This window comes from Sinohyriopsis cumingii, chromosome 8 (genome assembly GCF_028554795.1).
Source record: "Sinohyriopsis cumingii isolate HCF-2022 chromosome 8, ASM2855479v2, whole genome shotgun sequence".
Taxonomy (NCBI): domain Eukaryota; kingdom Metazoa; phylum Mollusca; class Bivalvia; order Unionida; family Unionidae; genus Sinohyriopsis; species Sinohyriopsis cumingii.
The window spans coordinates 106,710,302-106,733,687 of record NC_142968.1 but is presented as its reverse complement, the minus strand read 5'-3'; the positions used below and the strand labels follow the sequence as shown (position 1 = coordinate 106,733,687).

The window sequence follows — 23,386 nt, the reverse complement described above, 5'->3', positions numbered from 1 at the left end:
AAGTGAGTTTGAAACCCACACACTAAAATGTAAATTAATGGATAAAATCAGGTCACAAGCCTGATCCAGCCTGCAGGCTTTATTTTGCCCGCCTCTGGTTTACAGCATTCAGACAAAACACAGAAGAAGCTGGGGAAAGGGAAGATAATATGCTTCAGATACTTCATTTATATGATATATAGACAGAAAAACGATTTTTTTAATGTCAGGAAGAGATGGATTCTGGAGATAGTGGACTTTATTCTTCTGATGTAAATATGATAGGCAAAATATTCAATGCATAAATAAATTCAAACTAAAGTGATTTCGGCAAATGAAATGCTGTCCCCTGTGAACATTCTTTTCAATGATAATATAATAGAGGCAAAATACTGCAATGCTAAAAATCCAAAGAATAATCTTCTTTTGCTTTCTTTAAAATCAGTTCTTAAAATCTGCTTCAGAAGCTATTATTACTGTCCACCCCCAGAAAACTCTAGAAGTCTCAATCTATTAGGCAGTCTACACATTTTATTCTGTCTCATTCACATGTACAATACACAGGTAACTTATCATAATATGCATAGCATAGTCATTAATATGGAAAGTTTACTACTGAATAAAAAATGTATTCTTACTATGAACTGTACTGGTCAGGAAAGTCCTTTTGTACAGGCTAGGAGATATATAGTAAGGAGAAATGAAAGTGGTCTTGAGCTAAACAAAAGAACTTAAACTTATCTTGGATGTGATGTGTTTTTGGATTTTTAACGTAGCTTTAACAATATTTCCATCATATCGCCACTATGTGTGTGGCAGTTTATAGTGATGTCTAGCACTGGGACATCGTGTTGCAGACATGTAGCATGATGTCCCACCCAGTCACATTATCCTGACACCAGGCCGACCAGACCTGACACTAACCTCTTAATGCTGAGTGCCAAGTGAGGCAGCTGTTAGTACCATTTTTGTAAGTCTTTGGTATGACTCGGCCAAGGATCAAACCCACAACCTCCCGCATCCAAGGCAGACACTCTAACCACTAGGCCAATGGAACAGTTAAACTTACGTTGGTAAAGCGTAAAATGTAGTTTGCAGTGATCTTATTTGGTTGCAAGGGAGTAGTAGTAATAGAAATGCATCCAATTGTCAAATTCTCTGATTCCAATATAAACAACACCCAATAAATGAACTTTCAACAAAAAAATTCAACAAAGTCACTGAAGCATAACATACAGGTAAAAATCTTTTTGCAATAAGGGTGACATACTTATCAAGGTACATTCACAAAATATTAAATATAGGTCCGATGAGATTTTGTTATAATGGTGTAGTACTAATATAAATGCATACTGTGATAAATTTCATGATTCTAGCATGACAAGTGTATGAAAAATTAACATCAAATACAAAACTGAATCAAGTCAGTGAAGCAAAAAATATGGGCCATAATATAGTACTTTTGCAATGTGTGAGTAGTGCTAATCAAGATGCATCCCCTTGCCAAGTTCTTCAAGGAGTACTGCTCATCAAGATGCATGCCTATGCCAAGGTCTGCAAGGAGTAGTGCTCATCAAGATGCATGCCCTTGCCAAGTTCTTCAAGGAGTACTGCTTATCAAGATGCATGCCTATGCCAAGGTCTGCAAGGAGTAGTGCTCATCAAGATGCATGCCCTTGCCATGTTCTTCAAGGAGTACTGCTTATCAAGATGCATGCCTATGCCAAGTTCTTCAAGGAGTAGTGCTCATCAAGATGCATCCCTCTGCTAAATTCTGCAAGTAGTGCTCATCAAGATGCATCCCCATGCCAAATTCTGCAATGAGTAGTGCTCATCAAGATGCACCCCTTGGCATATTCTGCAAGAAGTAGTGCTCATCAAGATGCATCACTCTGCCAAATTCTGGAATGAACAGTGCTAATATGCATCCCCATGTCAAATTCTGCAATGAGCAGTGCTAAGATGCATCCCCATGCCAAATTCTGCAAGGAATAGTGCTCATCAAGATGCATCCCCATGGCAAATCCTTGGCAAATTCTGCAATGAATAGTGATCACCAAGATGCACTCCCTTGCCAAGTTCTTCAAGGAGTAGTGCTCATCAAGATGCATGCCCTTGCCAAGGTCTGCAAGGAGTAGTGCTCATCAAGATGCACTCCCTTGCCAAGTTCTTCAAGGAGTAGTGCTCATCAAGATGCATGCCCTTGCCAAGGTCTGCAAGGAGTAGTGCTCATCAAGATGCATGCCCTTGCCAAGGTCTGCAAGGAGTAGTGCTCGTCAAGATGCATGCCCTTGCCAAGGTCTGCAAGGAGTGGTGCTCATCAAGATGCACCCCCTTGCCAAATTTCATGATTCTGTACAACATGTTAAAAAACTTAACTGGCATCAGTAAAATGTAAAATTTAGGTCACATTGATAGTTTGTTGTTATGTTACAGATCCAGATCTTCTGCAGTATAATGACTTGGTGGATCCAGGTAAATATGGTTCATTAGGAGTAATCAGTAGAATAAACAACATAGCCCCTGATCTGCCAGTGCATTATGCAACAGAAAACCAGTGTCTGTGTTGTCTGAAGTTAGACCCAATTGAAGCTTGTTCAATTTTTGGCCAAATTAGTACTGATAACATTTAAAAACAAAACTTGCTTTCCCATGGTTATAAACATGCAATGTAATTAAATGATTGTCAAGGTTTTTGACTGGGTTTAATACATATTTTGACTGGGTTTAATAGACATTCTGACTGGGTCTAATACACATTTTAAAGCAGAATGTGTTTTAGATTCATCACAAATCACCTGGTAGCGATACTGGAATAGTAAAAACAAATGCCCTACATGTTTCAACCAACCCTGGAGTTAATTGTGGGTTCAATGCATCTAATCTTACACTCATTTTTTCACGTGTTTGTTCATATGTTCTTGATGCACTCGATTCCCTCCGAGAAGTCCCGAGTAGCCAAGTAGTCTAAAAAGCTCTCTGTTACGGATCACTGCCATCTCACCTCTGTCTGCGTGGGTTCAAGTCTTGGATTTGGCTAATATGGGTATGCTAGAAAGCTTGCCAGTAGCTTCTCGCTGGTCAGTGGTTCTTACCGGGGTTTTCCCGGGTTCTTCCTCCACCATTAATACTGGCAACCATGTATAGAAAATCATGTGCTGAAAAATTATGTCGTTTATTTATCCAAATTTAAGATTTTTTCCAAATTCTTGCAACTTTAAGGAGACAAAAAATGAACATATTAACTGCATACTCAAAATAATATATCAATTAAAGGCACACTAAAAATACAGTTTTTATCAGTCAACTAGGAGGTACAGTAAAATCAATGAATGAAAGCCAACTAAAACACTTGCCATAATTAACCATAACACAAAAGTTTATTGCAGTGAAACCTGTCTATTAAAGACACTTTGTGGATGATAATGCTATGTTCTTCATCAAAAAGATATTGTATATATAAAGGTTAATTTATAAAATAAATAAAAATAATGAAATAAATGAAACAGTGTTTTTTTTCTGTACAGTGGTTCCCATGATGAATGGCCTCCCCTGACCAGTGGCCACCCACTCTTTACGGCCAGAATCACTTGGCAACGACAAGTTTGTGTTCAAAAGTACCCCTCAAGAAAGGCCACCCTCTCTAACGCAACCACTGGCCAATGCATTAGTGCACAAATGTGAAATTTATCCCTCACAAGCAGCCACATTTAATTACTAATATGTGTCCAGAACCAATATTTAATTATGGTAAGGTAAGTAATCTGATTATCTTTCATAATGTCTGTTTCCGGATGTCAAGTTTTCAATATTGAAAGAAGTGTTGGCTAAAGTACATGTACTACTAAGGTTATTATTATATCATTAATGCCAACGTGTGCAGGAAATGGGGTCAGCAATGTTTCGATAGAGCTTTGTGCTTCACACAGCAGATTTTTTTGTGTAATTTACGATTATGACCAGACATAACTGTCGAAATGATAACATGGTCAGATAGAAATGGAGTCAGCAATGTAAAGATAGAGCTTTGGGCTTCACACAGCATTTTTTTTTTAAATTGACGATTATGACAGACGTAATTGTAAAGATCATAACAAGGTCAGTTAAGCTAAAAATAGATTTTGTTAATTAACACATACACACAGAAACAATCAACTTTGAACAAAACAGGGCACTAGACAAAGACCAAAAAATCAAGTGACAGTACATGTATCACTTCCTTTATAACAAGATTTTTAATGTACAGAAGTTTCATCTGCAAAATTAAATTGCAGTACTGTACAATTAGCAACAAAGGAATAAATCATTATAAAACTTTAACATGAAATAATACTTGAGAAGAAAAAGTCAAAGTTATTGGGAAGATTCACTTGCCGAAAGATTTTATGTTGGGAAGACTCAAATAAACAAGATCGTAAAAGATGAGGAGAATATTCACTAGCTGTGGGAAAATTGAGTAAATGGAAAGAGAATAATTTTATATACGAAACAATGTATTTACCAAGATTTAAATAACATTTCTCAATGGTTCTGTAATGCACATGCCAACAATATCCCACTCACATTTCACGCCAAAGAATAAGAACTATTAATTTACGTTACTTGAAATAACTCTGTTTTTAAGGTTATAAGAACATTTTAATAATTAATGCTACTTTTAAATGAAGATATTAACTGCTTTAAGTTATATGTAGCTTTCCTACTATATACACATATATATCTCACAAATATAGTCCCCCTCTGGAAAGACCACCCATCTACTAGGGCCACTTTCCGGGTGAAGATGGGTGGCTGTATTAGAGGGGGACCACTGTATTGACCTTGTTTTCCTATGTTGGTCCAGTACAGGATTGTTCCATTTCGGCACTATAATATTATAGCATTAATGGTAGAAAAAATAAAAATCGTAACAGATGAACCAACCCAGATTCTGTTTATACAAACCTTTTCTCTATGATAGGTTCCAGACAGCAGTAGATGATAATTTCTCTGAATGTCTTTATGAGACTAATCTTTGCTTCTTTTATCTTCAGTCTCAACATCTTCTTTAGACTGTAATTTAAAATGTACAATCTTACTGTAAACACATTAATGAGAACTTTAATAATATTAATTAAGAAGAGAAAAAAGAAAATGTAAGATGCATCTCACACACTAAATATTGGATATTTTATACCAATCAAAAAGCCTTGAACAAAATATTTCTTACAATTAATGGGAGACAACTCTAACATCATAAACTTGCATTTCAAACAAAATGTCCAACTGTACCTCAAAGAAACCTCTAAAATTAAAAAACAATCTTGTGTTGTTCCAATTTACAGTATAAAATAACTCTTTTTATTTAAATGAGTGATGAGCACTTGTGAAATCATGTCAAATTTAACTTACAAAAAAATATTGTTACACTGCAAAAGATCCAAGCAATCAAAGAATCACTACAAAATGTATAATTAGCTTTGAAATTTCTTAAATATCAATCCCCAAATACGGGTCATTACAAATATCAATCCCCAAATAAGGGTCATTACAAATATCAATCCCCAAATATGGGTCATTATAGTGAAAAGTATGGGGAAAAGTAGTCACTAATTAAAATAATATCTGAATATTATTTTCAATTCATTAAATTGCACAGGTTTGAAAACCGGACTCCCCTTATCAAACTGACAATGAAAAATTTACGACAGGTTGTAAACGACTCAAGATTTCCAAAGGTACTGTACACTCTTTAGCTGACTTTATAATTTTCTTTCACAGAACTTTTATTGCAATTATGAAACTTTTGAGAAAAAAATTTTTTCATTATATAATGAGAGATAAAATCAGAACCACAACAATTTATGTAAATCTCTCCAAAACTTTATACCACTATCTTACATCCATATAATTTATATATCGATGTCATAATGTAATAAGATTTTTAAGATGGCTGACATCATGGTTAATACATACATTAGGTGCAAAAAAATTCATATAATTTTCAAGGACTTTTCGAGGATCGTTTCTAAAAAAATTTATAGTTTATTTGGCAACATTTTTATTACTAATATTTAGCACATATTTTCATTCTGGAAATCACTTTAATTCTGTCTGGACCATGACACACCCTTAAATACATCGTACAATTATTTAAGCTTTTAACAATTGAAGCATGAGTTTTTGTTTACCTAGCAGTAATCATGAGTAAGTTTTAAAAGCAAGAAAAAAACACTTCTGATCTATATGTGGTCAACATCTGTCATTTTCAATAATTAATGTAGATCTATAACAGCAATCTGAAAAAATGGATTTAAACTCGTGTCCTCTGATGACTTGCATGATTGGTGACCTGATATAAGTTTTAATAATATCTTTCAACACACTGTCCCTTGAAATGTAGGTTTATTGTCAAACCTCTCTTCTGAATAACAAGTTCCTTCTCTGAAATATTAGAGCTTTTTTTAAGTGGTAATATTTACATCAGGTTTAGAGTTGAGAACACATATTTTATGCTGCTCACCTTTCATATGCAACTTCACCGTAGAGCAAATTCCCTAATGCTTAAAATGTCTGCTGCATGATCACAGGCAGTACATAAGGCCTTTTGATTATCTCCCTTGAAAGGTTTAATCCATCCCTTGCATGCTTAATCCATGCTTGGTAAGCCTGTTTAGCAGGAACCACACATGCTTCTTTGGTTTACATCCACCTGTGTGCCAATGTACTGTTTATTTTTACCCTAATTAAATTAATCCACCAACTGATCATCATAAAAATGAGCTAACTCGAATATATCATAAGATCTGCTTCTAGGATATCATTTAGGAATTTAAATAATTCAAGGAGTTCTCAAGGAAAAATAGCCCAAATTCAATAAGTTTTCAAGGACTGTGTGAACCCTGGCCATGGTGGTCATATTGGATGTCAGATCAGCACCATTATCATTTAGAACCAGCTAGACATAAAAAGTCTCTTAAAGAAAACCCCATGTTGATATGAACATCCATTCAGGTGAACTAGCAATAACAAGATTTTCAAGATGGCTGATGTGGTGGCCATATTGGAGACAAACAGACAATCCCATAAGCTCTTCCAATCTATGACCTATAGAGCTACAAATGAAAAATTTAAAGTCAGTAAAAATAAGCATAACTTTGTTCTATTTAGAATATTTTTAAAAATAAACTTAAGTTGGCCTGCAAAACACACTCACACACACAGACACATACACAGACACACACACATACACCACACGCAAGGTTCCATGATTAATTATAATATCATAAAATTTTTATGATTTGAAGTACTTTTCCAGACTTGAAAAATAATTGGAAATTTATCTTTAGGTTATCCAAGACTGTAAGACCTTATGGAAGTGATTTATAGTAATTGGCTGTAACTAAGTTTCTGACTTCTACAATAAATGACAAGATATCAACACACAAGTACTGTATTTAATGCTGAGGTGTAGATTAAAATCCCTGCCCAAGGACACATTAGAGTAGCTGACCCTGGCTGATCCAATGGTAGGATTCAAAGCTGTCCAATGGTAGGATTCAAAGCTGTCCGTTTTAAGTCTTGCATGCTAACCACTGGGTCACCAGTGATTCTGCCTTAAGACATGCATGAATGTGCCTCAGACCTTTTCTACTTCCCTGAGCCTGCTTAGTATTTGGACACAAAATGAAATCTGATAACTAGTCTATATTTTTATAGCTTTCACTGAATTTCCAGAAGAGCAAAGATGCTTATGGCTTATGGCCACTTACTGTATTTATACTCACCTCTGTTCAAGACTTCTTTTCTTAAGACTAGAAACCACATCTGGCAGGGCAAGGTCGTAGAAAGATGACAAGCTGAAAGTGAGAAAATGCCCATCATGCTGAATTTTGTGAATAAGAAAATGCTAATTAATATTGAACAACATAATGAAGAAAATGTTAAAGCACGTTAAATACTATAATTAAGAAAAATGCTAATTAATGTATAATACTATAATTAAGAAAAATGCTAATTAATGTATAATACTATAATTAAGAAAAATGCTAATTAATGTATAATACTATAATTAAGAAAAATGCTAATAAATGTATAATACTATAATTAAGAAAAATGCTAATTAATGTATAATACTATAATTAAGAAAAATGCTAATTAATGTATAATACTATAATTAAGAAAAATGCTAATTAATGTATAATACTATAATTAAGAAAAATGCTAATTAATGTATAATATTATAATAAAGAAAAATGCTAATTAATGTATAATACTATAATTAAGAAAAATGCTAATTAATGTATAATACTGTAAATAAGAAAATGCTAATTAACATGAAAACTGAGATTAAGAAAATGCTGATGTTGAAAACTGAGATTAAGAAAATGCTGATGTTGAAAACTGAGATTAAGAAAATGCTGATGTTGAAAACTGAGATTAAGAAAATGCTAAGTAAGGTTGAAGACTGTGATTAAGCAAATGCTAATACTGAAAACTGGGATAAATTAAGGTTGAAAACTGAAATTAAGAAAATGCTAATTAATGCTGAACATTATCATTAAAACACCATATATTAATGCTGAATCCTTTAACTATCATTAAAACACCATATATTAATGCTGAATCCTTTAACTATCATTAAAACACCATATTTTAATGCTGAATCCTTTAATTACATTTTATTCTATATGTATTATTAATTTTCATGCATGCTGAATTTCAATACCATATGAACCATGATACATCAGAGGATGCAAGAGACACCCAGTTTGTTTTTACAGAACTAATAATTTTAATACTAACATAAATATAGTACTCCTTCATATTAGGGTCCCTCATTATAAGAGGTGTAATGTTATAAGGACATGTCCCTCTTTATAACAGATGTAATGTTATAAGGACACATCTATCTTACAAGCCCCTCTAAATTATGGCAAGCTGACCATTAAGCTATTTATCAAGCTCACTCTAAAATATGACACTCAGACAGCTAAGCTACGTATCAAGCCCTCTAAAATGACAAGCTGACCACTAAGCTACACTGACCATAAAGCTATGAATCAAGCACACTCTAAGATATGACATGCTGACCACAAAGCTAGATATGAAGCCCACTTTAAAATATGACATGCTGACCACTACGCTACAATGACCACTAAGCTATGCATCAAGACACTATAGTTGTTTTTGATGCGAGTCAAAAGTGCAAAAAGGGATCCAGCAAAATATCTTATTGTAATGCTTTTACTGGATCAAAGCAAACAAATCCACTTGTTTGACAGACATGAAGAGTGAGTGATGGGTGGGTAGAAACAGGCAACAATTACCCCTATAAACAGCCCAAAATTATGAAAACATGAATGATTAAGGTCATAATAGGCATAATACTTAAAATGCTAACAAAAAAATCACATCACTGTTAAAATTTCCACAATTTGTTTAAAAGACTAATAAAAAACATGACAAAATATACAAAATAAAAAATAAACTATTTTTTCTTCATATACCACTCTTGTATGACAATAAAACTTTGATTTCTGACCAGTGGTCAGGAACTTTATGTTTATGACAACTCACATTATGTTTATGGTAGGGTGACAAACAGAAATCAAACATTTTGTTTGTAGCCCTCAGGTTATTTTTTGACAAGTCTTAAGGTGAACTAGATTGTGTTTTTTAATACATGCATGCCTCCACTCAAAGTTCAGAAAGGTTTTAAGTCTTATAATTCGTATAATTGCATGGAATGTAATCAGGTCATTTACAGATACATTAATCTGCCTACATAAAGTGGTTTCTGCATAAATGCAAGTTCTTTTGCCAAAAAATATCCTAAACACTTAAACATGTGTAACACAGTTTGAAAAACTGCCATAACAGCTGAAAAATACAACCATGTCATCAAATTTCATTTGTATACCTCAAGTGATTTTTCTTCAATTATGCTGTCAATCATCCAAAAAGTTCAAAAATGTGTAAAGACTCGAATATCCATATTTTTGGGGTAAAATTGTTTCTCTGAGAATACTTACCTAATTAAGTTAATGTTAGGAAAGAAGCTCTGTAACTTTTGAATCCAGCAATCAAACAAACATGACAAATTCCGTCTTTATCAGCCATATAACATATTCAAGAGGAAGAAACTCTAACCTATTACCTCCCCTGACCACGCGTAGGAGACAACAGTTGTTTACACACTCTTAGCTTGAGCGAGACATCAATAAATATATTTGCATTGTGGAGGGGTGTGGAATGGTTTAATATTATTGTGATAATGGTAAGTATTCTTGGAGAGACATGATTTACCTAATTACTTAATTACTTTTACCCTGAATACAATGCCTGATCACATTAACATTAGGTAACAGGAGGAGACAATGCTTTGCACCCCACCTCTACCATGGTCACCATTTGAGGGAAAAACTTATGAGGATAAACTGTACAAGGAGACCAGCACAACTGAGTCACATAAGACATGAGTACTTGGCTAAGAGAAAAAAAAGCTTAAGACCTCTTAATTGGTAAAAATTCCAGGTGATTCCAATGAAAGCACTATTCTACACCTGTGGCAAGGTTGTGCCAACTTCAAATGGTCTGGTGATGACAGCCACTAGTCCTACCAGATTCAGTTATTGTCTGTGTGAAGCTAGATCAGGCAGATTAATGCAAGAGAATGGCTTCTATTACGTCTCAGACTGAAAAAACTTGCAGAGATAGCTTCATGAGCTGTGATGTTCATGAGGTGTATCTGACCTTTTGAAACCTGAGAGTGCACTAAATGTACTTCCTGCTTAAGCCACGTTGCAAGGGCTTGAGTGGTTATATCCTTCGCTTCGCTTCAAGAGGTGTTATCAGGCCTCATGGCACTACTGCTTTAAGCACTGCTGGTGGGTATGGAATTGGATCAGGCCCCATGGCACTACTGCTTCAAGTACTGTTGGAGGGTATGGAATTGGTCCTGCATCACTGCCTCTCAATATTTATGAAAGATAAGACCACTTTTTGATTGCCTTGTGATGGCAACCTATTCTTTGCTAATGAAAACTGGACATAGTTCAGTTTAACTGAAAAGGCATGTAACTCACTCACCCTATATGCCAAGGTTAGGCTGTAGTTGTAGTTGTTGTAGGGTTTAGCACAATTTTTCAGCACAAGATAGGCTATACATGGCAGCCAGTATAAATGGTGGAGAAAGATTTTTCAGCACAAGATAGGCTATACATGGCAGCCAGTATAAACAGTGGAGAAAGAACTCGGGGAAAACCCCAGAAAGAACCACCGACCCACAAGAAGCTACTGGCAAGCTTTCTCACATACCCACATTGGCCGAACCCAAGAGTTAAACCCATGCAGACAGAGGTGAGATGGCAATGATCTGCTACTGTGAGTGCTTTAGACCATTTGGCCACTCAGGGTCCTGCCAAGGTTAGGGCTATCAGAAAAAAGGTTTGAATGATAACAGCTTTAACAAGGTTCTGCAAGTTTCTGACTGAAGGTTTTAACTGATCTGAATTGTGCCATGTCAGCATCAACAACAGATTCAATTTAAAAACAAGGTGAGAGATTTTGGCCTAGTAAAGTTAAAATTAGTTAATAGGTCTGATAAATCCTATTAAGGCCAATATCAGTTAAACGATGATGCCTAAATGTGCCTAAGATCATTCAGCAGTAACCTTCGATGACATATGGGGCTAACATTTTCACCTCAAAAAAGCCTTTAGTAATTGGGGCTAACCTTTTCTCCTGCTGTGATTAGACCAGTCACTTAAAACACAATACTTTCCTCACAAACCTTTAAAGGGTAGGGCTTTTGAGCTGATGAGATTCTCTTGATGACCAAAAGCTTAATGGTCTCTCCCGACAAGAACCTGGCATGAAGGACCAACCTGTCTGGGATGAAACACCTGTGACCATGGTTTTCTTAGCTGGATGGGTCTTGGGGGAATTTTTCTGAGAACATCCTCTGTTAGTTGAAGCAGATTATTTCTCCAGAACTTGCCCCACATCAGAGTCAATTTATATTTGTGAATTATTTTCAGTACCAGGACTGTGGGGAGATGGGGAGGGTATAGAGGAGGCAAGGGTTGGTATGGCCCCAACCTCTCCCAGCTGACCAAAGTGCATCCATGGCTCAGTCTTCTGGGTCTGGGACTGGAGATATGAATGTGAGAAGTTTGTGATTCCACCTATTTGTGAAAAGATCTCTCATTTGATGTCCCCAATGTGGGTGGGTGGGTGGGTGGATGGATGGATGGACAACAGGGGATATGTCTGAGTTATATTTATTTGTGTACATCAGTGCAGAAAATTGCAAATCAGAACACAATGATGTGGTGATTTTGCCCCCAACCCCCAGCTGATGAGGTAAATGATCCAAAGGAACAAGGACATGTGTACAGGGGTGATATGTGTTGGTTAGATCTAAACTGACTGCTAAATTTCTCACTTTTATGATTTGTCTGACTGACCTTGCCTTGTCCAATTTGAACTTGATTAGATGGCTCAGGTCTATGAGCGGTTTGAGATTTCCATTGGCCATGGACACTAAAATCAGAATGGAGTAAAACTCTGGAGAGTTCACTTTGTGACATCTCCACTGCCTGACTGTCAAATAATGGCCAGATCTCCTGCAAAATTACCGCCTTTTCCTGATCAAATGGCAAGTCTGATTTGGAAGGGGAAGTTAAATGGGCTCCAAAACAACCTGGATCACCCTTTCATTTTCCATAAACAGACCAATCCATATACCTTCAAAATGAAGGAGTCTGGCACACACACAGAGACTTGCAGGTGGTCAGGGTGGTAAATCAATAATGGCTGTTATGAGGTTTGGGGAAAAGGAGAAAAACCTTGCTTATTATCCCTTCATTAAACTGCCTCCACAACAGAGTGGCATGCTGCTGCCATAAATTGGACTGTTTTCAAATTGTGGCCATTGTACAGTGTTTGCCCGCTTATTCTTTTGCTGATGATAGTCTCTCCTTGGTAGCTGAGACTGCAAGGTAAGTTGGAGAGTTAGTTCTTATGATGGCAAGTCCCCAAATTTCTTTTCTTTACCACCAAACAGCAACGGCATAGCAAGGGTACAGCCTGGAAAGCCATAGCATGATGTGGTTTTACCAGAACAGCAACGGCATGCCAAGGGTGCAGCCTGGAAAGCCATGGCATGATGTGGTTTTACCAGAACAGCAATGGCATGCCAAGGGTGCAGCCTGGAAAGCAATGGCATGATGTGGTTTTACCAGAACAGCAATGGCATACCGAGGGTGCAGCCTGGAAAGCCATGGCATGATGTGGTTTTACCAGAACAGCAACGGCATGCCGAGGATGCAGCCTGGAAAGCCATGGCATGATGTGGTTTTACCAGAACAGCAATGGCGTACCAAGGGTACAGCCTGGAAAGCCATGGCATGATGTGCTTTTACCAGAACAGCAACAGCATGCCAAGGATGCAGCCTGGAAAGCCATGGCATGATGTGGTTTTACCAGATCCAGATTTATTGAAGCTGTCAGGGCATTAGCCAGCCATCCCATGATCACTACCTGATTTATCAGTCAAAAAATCACTAGAGATGCTAGGACTAATGCATGCAAAGTGGTGACTATGTTTTGCACTAACTTCACGCTGTCATGTAGTACATTATTATCCACCTAATAATATAGTGGATTGGTCATATTCACAAAAGCAATGTATTTTTTAAATCTAACAACAGACATTAAGTGCTAACTATTGAATAGTGCAAACGACACCTGCATAATGAAAATATTATGCTGTACCTGGTTTTCATTTAAGAAAGTCTTGGGAGTTACACACATCCCATGTTTTGTCTTTCAAGTGGTCAGATAAATATCCTTGACCTTTGCTGATTGAGGAAACTGACAAACAATTGACATCATCATTGTCTTCCACATCTATTGAGGCCAGCACCATACAGTTTTTGCTTGTAACTTGCAGGGACAGACACTCTGAAATTTGCAAGGCTTTATCGATTTCCTCAACAGCTGCCTGAAAACTAAACTCTCCAAATTGGGTAGGTGTAAGCTATGCCCTCAAGGTTATCCCCACACTGTGGAGGTTGTCCTCATCAGGTAAAAACTTCCTGGAAGTATGGAATTAGACAATGCCATCCTCCCTTTGTAAGGCCTGGTATTTTACCAATGGGTATACCATCAAAAGTGGCAGTTGCATTAAGGGCTGAGCAAGTGCCATGGCCTTTCTTGTCAGGAAGAGTGCTGGCTAGTAGCCTGGGTTACCAGCTGGAAGGATGGCCTAGTTATTGGCCAGTAGGCTGGGTTACCAGCTGGAAGAATGGCCTAGTTATTGGCTGACCAGTAAACTAGTAACTGCCTGGTCAGTACATGCAGCAAAATGGATTGACTGGCTAATCAGATCCCCATACAACTCCACACACCATGGAGCAGTCAGCCAGAATACAGCATGGCTTTCCAAAATAATGGATACATGGTTGATGATGAATGTGCATGGCTGACCAAATAACTGAGCTGGTCAGCTGGTAGGTCAGTGTCCTGAATGGCTGTGTAGGCCATGCTCAGATATGTGATGGAACTTGTGCCCATGGTATTACCTAGTAAGGGTAGGACAGTCTCTCATTTACTCCAAGCTGTCCCTGACAAACTACTAAGTATGATGGCACAAAATCATCTGAGGCCAGTACTGTGAACTAGATACCTTCCAAACAATAACACTAAACACTGCATGCTGTATTTGAGAATTACTTGGAACAAGGATATGTCTCATTTATGTCGTCCATGGCTTTTAATCTATCACTTTCTGAAAAGACAAGAACAATGCACAAATAATGAATGCTTGTACTTTAAATAAGTGAGAAAATACAGGCAGTGTGTGCAAAACAACCAACTGAATTGAAAACTTTTTTTACATAATTATCAAGAAATAAAAAAGTTATTATCGTAATGTACAATAATTCCAATTTGCATAAACTGACTACCTAAAACCAAGTCAATAACTTTAGCCATCTAGCATTTGTCAGGGGAGGTAATGGGTTAGAGCTTCCTGCTTTTCGCTATGTCATAGAGACATGAAGGACTATAGTTTTTGTTCATTGTTGTATTCACCAGGTAGCAGAGCTCTTTCCTAGAATTAATGTGATCAGGGAATGTATTCAAAGGAGAAATTGAATTAATGGCCTGAAAATGAAAGAGGCTTTTCAATTTGAACCAAAATGATATAAAGTGAATGCATTTTTAAACAAATCTGCCAGGGTACTTTGACTGCTCCATCAGACTGCTCTAATAGTTCATATGAAAATGATATGAAGCTCTAAACTGTACCCCTGGGTGACAACTTCTCATCTAAAGTGTTTCCATGGATACAAAGTAAGATGTACCGGAACAGTCCTAATCAGTCATCTGCGTAGGATACAAATATATCGACCAAATTTCACTGAATGACTTTTTCACGACACTGATGAGATGCATCTAGAGAAGGATGCCTGCATGTAGAGACAGATGGCCATTACCAAATCAATTATCTCACTTAAATTACACTTTAGCTTTAAGAACTCCTATTATAATGTATTTCTGCATAAAAAATATTTTTACTTGTTCTTTTTGTGTTTTTAATCCTATTATGACATCAACTTGTCAGGTAATAACTTAGTATAAGGTGACCTTATTTATAACAAAGATCAGTTTTATGGCTTCCATGAACAACATTATAAAAGTCGACTGTTATTCATGTGCCAATTTAGACTGGTTCCTCCGTAACATATTTACTAACCTATGTAAAAATCCAACCTTGTGAAATATCTCACAACCATTAGGATATACTTCAAGGAACCTGGACAAGGTCGTTCCAATGTCAGACAGATAGAATACAACATCCTGAAAGTCTGTAATTGTCATGGCAACAAGGTGGCTCTTGGTAATATCAGATCCTGCAAGTTTCTGAGGAGAGGAGAGAGGTGACTCTGCCTTTATCCCACATTTTTCTAAAATGCTGTTGAAGACCTAAGAAAAGAAAGATATTGATTTACAGTAGTCCCCCTCTTATAAGGCAACCCTACTGCAGCAGGGAAGTGGGATTATAATGAGGGTGGCCTTTCTAGAGGGGGATGACAAATGCGAATAGTAAATACATAGGAAGAAAGTCACAAGTACATTTAAGTCTAAAACATTTAATATTTTCATTAAAAAATCACATGCATGTTGTGAAATAAATGTGAAACTGTTTCATCATTTTCAAAAGAATGTTATGAATAATCACTGATATAGTTTTAAAACTGTCTTTATAACTATGCTACAGCTCACATCATCTGTCACTTTGTTGGTAAGAGTCTAAAAACCAAACCAGTCTGGTCACAATTAAAAATATCCTTGCTGTCATATCCCATGCATATATCGTTTAGTCTTTTGTTCCAATCTTCATTATTAACATCAGCTGAATCTCCACTAAGGACAGAATACTTAATATTGTGTCACACTTGAAATCTGTGTAACCATCCGTTACTTGCAGTAAAGTCATCATATCCCAATTCAACTGACAAAATTGTTGCTTTTTCTTGTCATTCAAATCAGGATACAAACATCTCCTGGCTCAAACGATCTTCCTTTCTCTGTCCATTTCACCTTCCCACTTCTGCAGAATTGTTTCCTTATCTTTCATGATATTGTTATCAGAGTCTTTCAGACATTAGTTTTCTGCAAGGATCCTTGACCCTCCATACACACACACCTCTCGGTCAGTTGAATTAATTTCAGTTTCTCTTCTAAACTGAGAATTTTTCTTTTCCTCAATGACATGTTGATCTTTTTGCAGTAAGTTATTCATGTTGCCAACTATAATACTGATAAAACAATCTTTCATGCATCTAACAAATTGCCATGTGTTTATAAAGGAAGTGATCTTGTCACATGATTCATTAGTCGCAGTCTGGTACCCTATTGTTTTTATACATTTTTTACCCTATTGTTTTTATACATTTTTTACACAAAGTGAGAGAAGCCAAAACGGCTTTGACATGTGCCATTAACATCATGCAGATTTGACTTCGCAGCCGTTAGGATTTGTAATTCTGACAATTATTGTCAGTAGTAATAGCCACTAATTATCAAAGTCAACAAGCTCAACATCTTACTAAGGGAAGCCATAAAGGCTATCAAACCATTTTGCTGCTGACTTGTGTATTGTACATCGATACTGCCACTCCTCAACTGTTACTACTGTTCAATAATTGTAATCTTAACAATTATCAGAGTGACTAAACCGGACATCTTATGACAACACAGCAGTAAGGCTACATGGATTACATGTATATACCCTATTGTATGGATTAAAATTTGAGTCTTTCTCGTCTTTATGGAATAAATGTGGCTTCTCTTGAGGCATAAATGATATAATATTAACCTTAGTGGTACATGTACTTTAGTCAACACTTCTTTCAATAACGAACACCTGACATCGGGGAAACATAAATCGGATTACTTAACACACATTATGAATAAAATACTGGTTCTGGATACATATTAAAATAAAATGCGGTTGCTTGTGAGGGGTAAATTTTATATTATTGCACTAATATGCTGGCCACTGGTCGCGTTATCTGGTTGGCCTTTTGCGAGGGGTACCTTTGAACACAAACTCAGTGCCAACGGATTCTGGTCATAAGGAGCAGGTGGCCGCTGATCGGGGGGCCGTTCAAGAGGGGGACTACTGTACTGTCAATTCAGTTTACAGTTTACTGATATTATAAAAGGTTTTAAAAAAAGTCATTTCAAGAGGGTAGATTTTGAGGTTGAGGAAAAGTAAATTTTGTGGTAAGTTATGTTTTTCAAAAAAATATTTACCCAATCACATTACAAATAGGCTCTCCCATCCATCCCTGCAATAGCAAACGTCCTGTTTCATGGATTGCTCTAGTTACAAAAATGACATCCAGTTTCTGCTACATTGTGAGATACAGGAAAGTAATCAATAAGAGTTGTTTTCATTTGCCTATATTGTATATAGACAAAAAGAAGTTTTCACTTCTGTAAACTGAATTCCAGAAATAGCAGAAAGTAATATTTAGTGTTAATGTTTCTATGTCAAATAAAATACCAGATCACATTAACGTTAGAAGAATTGATAAAAGGAGGAGAAATGTTTAGCATCTACCCAAGTCTCACTGACAGAATGTCATAAATGCTCTTCTACAAGGATGAAATTTTCCCAACATTGGCTAGCACAACCATATTGTTCAGGTTTTGCGTGTGTGCAAAGGAAGAACATGTTGGTTCCCACACACATTAACTTTTTATAAATGTTTTTCAGGTGAATCCAGCAAAAGTTGGTTGTTTATAGCCAAACAGGAAGCTGCACTGTAACTGGCATGGATAGGTGAACGTTTGGACAGCAATCAGTGGTCTGACTACTGACTAGATTTAACATTTTTGCAAAGATATGTCATTTAAGAAATAAAGCACTTGGCATGTGTATGCCAGCCTGTTGGATCTACTGTATCTCAAATGGAGATGTTGCTAATGCAAATGGAGATGTTGCTAACGCAAATGGAGATGTTGATAATGAAAATGGAGATGCTGATAATGAAAATGGAGATGTTGATAATGCAAATGAAGATGTTGATAATGAAAATGGAGATGTTGATAATGCAAATGGAGTTGATAATGCAAATGGAGATGTTGATAATGCAAATGGAGATGTTGATAATGAAAATGGAAATGTTGCTAATGCAAATGGAGATGCTGATAATGCAAATGGAGATGTTGATAATGCAAATGGAGACACTGATAATGCAAATGAAGACATTGATAATGCAAATGGAGATGTTGATAATGCAAATGGAGATGTTGATAATGAAAATGGAAATGTTGCTAATGCAAATGGAGATGTTGATAATGCAAATGGAAATGTTGCTAATGCAAATGGAGATGTTGATAATGAAAATGGAAATCCACTTTCACAGGCTGCATGCTCTGCTGGGTTGTTGGCTAATATATTGGCTGGTGTGACTCATAAATTCACTCTATGACATTCTGTTGTGTGGTAGAAAAGTCTGGTAAGCTGGGTCAGCTGGCAAAATAAAAATATGCCCCCAAACATGACGTCATCATTTACAGCCAATATCCGGGGGAGGGGGATATACATACACACTGAAGATTGACTAAAATAGATGGAGGCCAAAATGAGAGCCTTATTGATAATACAGAGCTTGCATGCATCCAAATCTCCAGCAACAATGCATGGCAAGATCTCTGTAGGTGCAGGTGTCTCATGGGTGGGGGATGATTCTTAAGTCTTTCTAGCAGGTGGAGGGGGGTATATACAGTCTTAGTCTTTCTAGCAGGTGGAGGGGGGTATATCCAGTCTTAGTCTTTTTAGTAGGTGGTGGTGGGTATATCCACATCCTCAAAGCTATTCATTGAGTTGGAGTCAGAGTACAGGCTTAAGATGTATGCACTGGAAGAATCTGATTTGGCTCTTTTTGAGCTGAGCTGTTTTGCTAGGACTATGGCCAATGTTTTGCTAGGACTATGGCCCATGTTTTGCTAGGACTATGGCCAATGTTTTGCTAGGACTATGGCCCATGTTTTGCTAGGACTATGGCCAATGTTTTGCTAGGACTATGGCCCATGTTTTGCTAGGACTATGGCCCATGTTTTGCTAGGACTATGGCCAATGTTTTGCTAGGACTATGGCCCATGTTTTGCTAGGACTATGGCCAATGTTTTGCTAGGACTATGGCCCATGTTTTGCTAGGACTATGGCCAATGTTTTGCTAGGACTATGGCCCATGTTTTGCTAGGACTATGGCCAATGTCTTCTCAGATCAACAGCAACTGGCTTTACAGGTATTTTAAAATGAACAGGTAGATGACAAAAGACATGTAATATGATTATCCTCCTCAGCTCTAAAGCATCTGCATTTCTTGAACTTGACCAAAATTTCTTCAAATACAATGCTTAAAATGATAAAGAAGTGAAAATGCCAAGGCACCTGTAAAGTAGATAAAAAATACAGAGTTGACAACTGAAATACCAGTGTCAATAACAAGATGGCAACAACACAATGCATAATAGCCACACTAATTATTATAAGTAAAGTTCAAGTAGGCAGCCTTATGTTATGCAACATTATGTGGACTGCCAGTTCATAATGCCTTGTGGTTACTGTATCATCAAAACAAGGTGCTAAAAAAAGAGAAAAATATTGATAAATGCACTATAAACTGCAAACAAATATATTATCCTTTAACAATATTTAGACTTTAAACTGTACCACAAACAAAATTATATGGATGGCTGAAAACACAGATTTAATCCAATGGATTCCTAGAAGGCCTGTTGACAGTGCAGGCTAAAATTAAAATTCTGGGTTGTGGGTTGCCACCTAGCAGGATTAGGGGGAGCAAATCTGTAAAGAGTTGCTTCCCTTTGTCTATAACAGAGTGTGTGTGTGTAGGTGTGTGTGTGATTAGGATTTTTAACGTAGCTTTAACAGTTTTCAGTCATATCACTATGATGTCTGCAGTGTAGCAGTTTATAGTGATGTCTAGCACTGGGGCATCATGCTGCAGACATGCAGCATGATGTCCCACCCAGTCACATTATCCTGACATCAGGCCGACCAGTCCTAACACTAACCTCTTAATGCTGATCACCTAGCCAGGCAGCTGTTAGTACCATTTTTTGTAAGTCTTTGGTATGACTTGGCCGGGGTTCAAACCCATGACCTCCTGCTTCCAAGGCGGATGCTTTAACCACTAGGCCACCAAAGCAGTCAGACAGAGAGAGGGAGATTGAGAGAAAGACGTTTCCACATCAACAGAAGGGCTGGATTCCTCATGTAGTAGAAAGTAATTCCTAACATTAATGTGATTGGGTAATGTATTTGACAGAGAAAATGAGAACTAGTGAAAAAACAACTAACCAGTAATTTCTGTAAGTAATAACATGGATATCAGAACTAATAAAGTAAATAATTTACAACAAATTATCTTGAATTCCAGATGTAATTACATAAGTATTATCTAAACACACCAATCTCAAATGTAATTACATAAGTTACCATGCACACATATCCAATTAAAACTATAAAAGTTGCTAGACAGACAATATTTTGTGATAAATTGTCAAAGAGACAACAAGACTGGCAGACTGAGTGACACTGTTAATAATGCATAATTCTGGCTATAGTCTTGATATAATAATAAAAATATTAATTTATGGGTAGCAATTGTGATGATCATTATCAAAATCTCCACACTTCAACGGGAACCATTCATAAAACTGGAGGCCAAAAGTATTGTACATGTGCATTCTTTCACTGGCCAACCAGGAAGGCAGATAACTAAGTAGTCAGTTTAGATAGGTCTCACTGGCCAACCAGGAAGGCACATAACTAAGGAGTCAGTTTAGGTAGGTCTCACTGTCCAAACAGGAAGGAAGATAACTAAGGAGTCAGTTTAAGTAGGTCTCACTGTCCAACCAGGAAGGCATATAATTAAGGAGTCAGTTTAAATAGGTCTCACTGCATAAAAAATAATAATAACTCTGCCTCTTCTGTTGATAAAAATCAAATGGATCAACATTTTATAAATATTTATCAAATGAAGCAAATACAAGTAATTAAGTCATTAACTAACTCTGTTCTTTCTCTAAACACTGTCCATTCATATGGACCTCATTCAATGAGACATCCCAACTTTTCATAATTAATTAGTTAACTAAGTACTTAGTCATAATTAAGTAACATGTCTATCCCTAATTTTTGTAATTATTTATGGGGTTTTGTTTAATTCAAACAGTCAATAAATTTGTTACTTATCTTTTAAATTATTAACTTATTGATTGACTGGTCAATTAACTAAAAAGCAATCAATTAATGTCATCAAAATTTCACCTGCAATATCATGTGACTGGTTTGTTCCAGGTCATCGTTATACTTGGGTTGCTGAGTAAAGATGTTGCCCACCATCTTGGATAGCAGTTGGCCATTTTCTGGTGCATAAAGAACACACAGGTCAAACAGCTTGGGTATGTCAAACAGGAAGTTCTCATAAAGAATTTCACCAAACACTGATGGGGTGATGTAGTGCTCCTGTAAAGGACAAGAATTCTGCTGTTGATAGCTGGGTACATGCATATACAAGCAAATATGGTAATCTAAAAAAGATAGTTCATAGCTGTTTGAGCTTAATCACTTTTAACCATCCATAAAAAAAAAAGTAAATTAGACCATGCAAATTGGCCATGCTCCAACTTCACATGATCAAGAGTTAAAATTATTCCACATCTTAGCTGTATGTGATACCATACCTACTTGCTCATAAGACAAGTCCAACTGCAAAACTGTTACACAGACCCAGATTGGCCAGTCATTTTGCTCTTCATATCTGGGTCTGTACAGTTTGTTAGGAGTAATCAGTAGAACACACAATAAAGACCCTGATTTGTGGGTGCATTATGCTATGGCAAAGCAGAATCTATGTTGTTTGCAGTTGGACTCGACTTATTGGACATTATGTATGGTAGTTATCGTCATGTACTGTATGGAAGTCATTCCATTGGACTTCTGTATAACATTCACCTGCCTAGTAAGAACAATTATAGAAACTGGCTGGAAGCATTTAGGGGTCAAATAAGAGCAGAGTATGATCCTTATGAAGCCTTCATTATATAAGTCAGCATACAATTTAAAACATTTATAACTTAGACATTTTTCTTCAATTTTCTCCTAAAATTCCTAACTTGATCACCAGAAATTTATTTTTAAAAAAGAAACAGTTTAAGGAATTGAGTTGGCTGAGCTTTCTCCATGAGGACAATTACTAACTTTTGACTCCTTGTGGGTGGCAATCCTGAGACAGGTCATGAAGATCATCCTGTGTATCTCATCATGACAATCACGACACTGCTCAGGGAGGGTTTTTATCACATCATGCGATCTGACAAAAGAAAAAACAAAAGATAGAAAATATTACCACATAAATTACAGCATAAAGGTTCATATTAAATTCAATAATTTATCCAACAATCAAACTTACCATAAGCATAGTATATACTGACACATGAGAATAACAGTTGTTACAGTAGAGAATCAAGAAAATCTAAAAGTATATTTTGATACATAACATAAATAATTACATTTTTGAAACAAATATCACTGCATATTATCATTATCAATTTCTAGTTGATTTGTAACAAATATTAAATAGTGAATATTGCTTTACTGTTCACTAAATACACAAAATTACAAGCTTTTTCCTAGTCATCAGAATGAACAAGACTGATATGGCCTTGAGATACATTTAGACTACAAGGCTGCAATACATTCCTGTACCATAACAAACAATTTCTTTTCCCCAGCTAAGAACAAAACACAAATATGGTTTTATATTTAGTATTTAGTTTGCTTTTACACTTTTCTTCATCATTTCAGTTTGA

General features: G+C 36.4%; 1 protein-coding gene across 1 annotated transcript in view; it reads right to left on the bottom strand.

Moving 5' to 3' along the window:
* Positions 1-23,386, bottom strand: part of LOC149794320 (activating signal cointegrator 1 complex subunit 2-like) — a 72,659-nt gene that overhangs the window by 25,361 nt on the left and 23,912 nt on the right. Inside the window, exons 4-8 of the mRNA XM_089968480.1 lie at positions 22,776-22,887; positions 21,843-22,040; positions 15,722-15,951; positions 7,746-7,817; positions 4,924-5,031 (exon numbers count right to left, since the gene is read on the bottom strand). Of these exons, the coding sequence (XP_089824606.1) occupies positions 4,924-5,031; positions 7,746-7,817; positions 15,722-15,951; positions 21,843-22,040; positions 22,776-22,887 (720 nt within the window). The remainder of the gene's footprint in view (positions 1-4,923; positions 5,032-7,745; positions 7,818-15,721; positions 15,952-21,842; positions 22,041-22,775; positions 22,888-23,386) is intronic.